The 4,241-nt window shown below is 59.7% G+C and overlaps 1 protein-coding gene across 5 annotated transcripts in view; it reads right to left on the bottom strand.

Moving 5' to 3' along the window:
- TMEM9 (transmembrane protein 9) overlaps positions 1–3,570 on the bottom strand; it is an 11,356-nt gene extending 7,786 nt beyond the window's left edge. Inside the window, exons 1-5 of one of the 5 annotated variants that reach the window (XM_015587555.2) lie at positions 3,415–3,570; positions 3,064–3,328; positions 2,871–2,976; positions 2,204–2,302; positions 671–762 (exon numbers count right to left, since the gene is read on the bottom strand). In XM_015587555.2, the coding sequence (XP_015443041.1) occupies positions 671–762; positions 2,204–2,269 (158 nt within the window). In that variant the 5' untranslated portion in view covers positions 2,270–2,302; positions 2,871–2,976; positions 3,064–3,328; positions 3,415–3,570. Of the gene's footprint in view, positions 1–670; positions 763–2,203; positions 2,303–2,635; positions 2,723–2,870; positions 2,977–3,063; positions 3,329–3,414 lie in introns of those variants that run through there. The other 4 variants (XM_015587564.2, XM_015587573.2, XM_006904428.3 and 1 more) reach the window with 4 other exon arrangements.
- Positions 3,571–4,241: the final 671 nt, after the last annotated feature.

The raw sequence follows: 4,241 nt of genomic DNA, 5'->3' as shown, positions 1-4,241 counted from the left end.
CCCGCGGTGACTGCGCTGGTAGGGCTGGTGCCTGCGGGCTGTGGGGCTGAGGCCTCGGCGTCCGGTGCGGGCGGACAGGGTCCATCAGCGCGCTCACCAGCGCTCTCTGGACTATGACCACGAGATGACCACGAGACACAGAGGGCCCCGGGGCTCCCCAGGATTTCATGTCTTAGGGCTTCGTGAATCAAAATCTTCCAGGGATCTAACGCACAGCACGGTGACTGTGCCTAACGAAACGGTGCTATGAAGGCGAAGGCTGCTGAGAGCAGGTCTTTGCCGCTCTCACTGCTCACAGGTAACTGAGGCGATGGATAATCAGCCTCACCTATGTGTACGGAGTCATCACCGTACACCCGACTTACACGTTACCTGTCCATGACATCTCCGTGAAGCTGGGGAAATACAACAAACCGAGCTCCTGGGGGCGGGGGGGTCGGGGCGCCTGGATCTCCTCGAAGCCCACCCGGCCTGCACCCCCTTCTCACGGAGCCCCCACCCGCGCTCGGCTCCCTGCTCCGAGGATGGGGCGTCCCAGCCCCCAGGAGCGGGGATTAGAAACGCCGCCTCAACTCCCACCAAACACTGCGCCTCGGTCCCAACTCCACACCCGCACCTCGCGAGCGGGACGGGCCCCAGGCAGAATGGTCGGAGCCTGCGCAGGCCTCACCAGTCCTTCTGCGGCACGTTCTGGTTGTAAATGTGTCCGCTGATGTTTCTGTAGGGCGGGCAGATGCACTTGCACCGGACGTCCTCAGAGCTCTGGAGGGAAAGCACGTATCAGGGATGCCCCGGGGTCGGGTTCCAGCCAGACGCTCAACGCGCAGCTCCCGTCCTGTGAGGGGACCCCGTGAGTGGTCCCGACCTCTCCCCACCCCCAAGTTCAGCAAGGAATAACTTCTGTAGGAAGGACACGCCGTCACAGGGTCCTCGAGACCGGCTGTCCAGGTGGCAAACGAGAGTCACAGAAAGCTGTCATCCCCTTGCAGGGTGCTGCGGGTGGGGGCACGTGGCAAGCACAGAGACAGTCCTCTACAGTCACAGAAAGCTGTCATCCCCTTGCAGGGTGCTGTGGGTGGGGGCACAGAGACAGTCCTCTATCCTGAGCCCACCCTTGGGTGTGCACCTCTGCCCAGCAGTCTTGGTGGCTGGCTTCTTCCCCCCATTCCCTCTCCGACTTCCTGGGTTAGGCTAGGGGAGGTGCGGGGTGGTGAATGAGAAACGGGGGGTTGTTTCTATGGGTTACTCAAGCACCCCTCTCAACCTTCTTCCTCTCTGGACCGGGTAAGGGACACCCACAAATACTCTCATCCCAACTAGGAATTCCCCAGATGGAGTGGACACAAACCCTCTGTCAAAGAAAAGCCCCAGGTCCCGAATGGCATCATCGCTCCTGCTAAAGCTCCATGATCCCAAACCTGGATTGATGACCCCATCTGACTGCAATGCCAGCCTCTCCCAGAAACATCATCTTCATCAACCAGTCTGGGCTTTTCTGGCAGAGCGCCAGGAAGATCACCTGTCACATGGGCCCTCTCCTTGCAACACTGAAAGAGCAACTACATAAAACCCTTCCCCTTCTCACCCCCAAAGCCGAAACGTCCCTGCCCCCAAACAATCCGCACTTGTCTTTTGTCACTAGCTCCCTTGCCCCACCCTTCTTCCTGTATAACCCTCCTGTTTTGTCCAGCCCCTGCGACTGCCTTCCTAGCTGCTAGGTGGCATGCTGCCCAGTTCACACAGCGCTTATTCAGGCCGATGAGATGGTCAAATTTACTCGGTTGGATTTTGTGTTTTAACACCTCAGACCTACTGGAAGCCTTGGAGGCCTTCGGGATCGCTTACTCCACTGGCCTGCCCAAACCTGGATCCGAACCATTTCCGGGGCATCGGGCTGGTCACCCTCCCTGCAGAAACCTCCATCTGTGTGGGACTCCACACTTAGAGCGCATTGCTGCTACTCATTGTCCTATGCGAGTCTCCCTGAGCAGCAGTTATTAATGTCACTGCCCCAAACACAAAATCCCTGCTGGACCCCCTCCCCTCCGCTCGCCCTACCCACAGGGAGGCCTGCGGTCTCGCCCCTGAGGGCACACCCCCAAGGGGAAGGCGCTCAGGGGAGGGGCGGGTTGGGGAGCCCCGTCCACAGGCGGGGAGGGGGGGGAGGTGAGGCGCGCAGGTGCTGCGGGCCCCGCCCACTCACCTTGTTGGCTTGGGCTGGTGGCGCCAGCAAACCGCTGACCGCAGCCACCAAGCACAGGAGCTTCATGCTTGCCAGTCCGGCGGCCGGAAGACCGGACACCTGCAGAAGGGACACCGAGTCGGAAGTGGGTGGGGGCCGCGGCCGGACCTGGGAGTGGAAGGGAGCGGAGGGCTGGGCTTCCGCACCCCGCCGCCAAGTGTTGTGATCCCTTCCCCCGGTCTCTGGGGATACCAGGGAGAAAGAGGAGGCATCCTGGGGCCCCGAATGCCCTCCTGGACCCGCCGAGCCCCGCCCTCCGCCATCTCCGCCCGCTCAGGCCACAGGAGAACTGGGGTGCAGAGTGTGGCTGCCCTGACCCCATGGCCAGGCAGCGCCCGCCACACCCGGGGCCTGGGGTCGGCCAGGACCCCCGGGACCCCTACTACACCGCACCCCTCCCCCACGTCCGACCGCTCGCCTGCGAGCGCCGCCGCCGCAGCCCGAGACCCGGCTGACCCCGCCTCTCCAGGCTTCCATTGGCTGCCGGAGCAGCCTCTCAGCCGCTCCCCTGCTGTCGCCCAGGCAACAAGGCCCGCCTCCTCCTGGGCGCCCAGGCTCCCGCGCAAGGGACCGGGAGGCATTTCTCAACCCCGAGCAGACAAGAAAAGGGAGCGTCGGCCCTCCAAACCTGAAACGGAAGGGGTCCGGCCCTCGTGCGCCTACTGAGCTGCCGCGCTCGGCCCCTCGGATTAAAAAACTCGGGTTTCAGAGAGGAGCAAACTCGCTCCGCCTGGCTGTTTTAAAGAGAAAGCACTTGGTAAACAATAAACTCGCAACTACAACAATAACAATAAAAGCAGATGAAAGGGCTTTGTCCTCACCACCTGGAAATGCTGTTTAGCGATATAAAGGATTTGGGCCAGTTTTTCCAGGGGAAGACAGACTCCGCGATTTGGGGACAGCAGCCAGTGTGGACGCGACGTTGGCCGGACAGATCTACCACTGTGACAGATTCCGCTGATCTCTGCAGGTCTCCCAGATTTCGGTGACATTTCCACAGTCTTAGGAGCAGAGAGCACTTGCTACCCAAAGATTCGTATCACCAAGAAGGGTCAGCGTGATGGAAGTACCTCTAATATATCACATCTAAAGTCAAAAGACAGTTTACGGAGATGTTTGTAGACCGAGGGAGGGAGGGAGGGATGTGGGTGGGCACAGAAGTTTGGACTCACCATTCTACACAAGTGACAGCTTCCTGTCAGAGGATCCTTCATTCGCTTCCAAATGAAATAGAATAGGAAAAGCAAACAAAGAAATCCTCTAAGGTCATCAGCCACGTTTTGAAGGAGGCGGACTTGCAAAATTTGGAAGTGGGTCAGTGTCATCGTCACAAGCAGCCCACACTGCCCTCTGGTGGCCGAGGTGACAGGGCTCAGGCGTGCTGGGGCTCAGGGCTCTGTAAGCAGCAGAAGCCTACACCAAAGGGAGGCGTAGCCTGAGACTTGCCATCAGACAAAGTAAATTCTGTAATGGTCAAAGCTTTGGGGTGCGCTCTCGCAGAAGCCATTGTCTTGGCGTTTCACGCTAGGAAAACAGGCTCATCCCAAGCCCGGTATTTCGGGGAGTGTTCATGGAGCTCCTGAGTCAGGCCCTGCGTCCCAGGACGGAAAATACAGGTGCAGTCACACCACTGGACCCATGGAGGTGGGCCTGGGAAGGGTTGGGATAACTGGTCTACATTCTCGCCTCCTGGGGCACACAGCTGGATGGCATTTCCCTGCTGCCAGAGGATCCCCGTGGGAGAGGACAGGAAGCGATGTGTGATGCGGGACCACTGGCTGCTACGATCCCCCCACCCATGTACACTTCTCTGTGTTCTGTCTCCTCGGGCTGGTGGGAGCAGAGGGGGCGACATCCCAGGGCTGGAGAAGGCACATGATGGAAGAGCTCTAGGCTTGCGAATGGCCACCTGAAGGAAGTCATCTCTCCAGTCTGAACCGCCACCCAGCTCTGCGATGGGGGAACATATATAGTGACATGCTGTGGAAATTTGGGGGGT

The sequence above is a fragment of the Pteropus alecto genome, unplaced genomic scaffold (genome assembly GCF_000325575.1).
Source record: "Pteropus alecto unplaced genomic scaffold, ASM32557v1 scaffold90, whole genome shotgun sequence".
In the NCBI taxonomy this organism is placed as follows: Eukaryota; Metazoa; Chordata; class Mammalia; order Chiroptera; family Pteropodidae; genus Pteropus; species Pteropus alecto.
The sequence above is the reverse complement of the archived record's forward strand: the minus strand, read 5'-3'. Positions and strand labels throughout refer to the sequence as shown.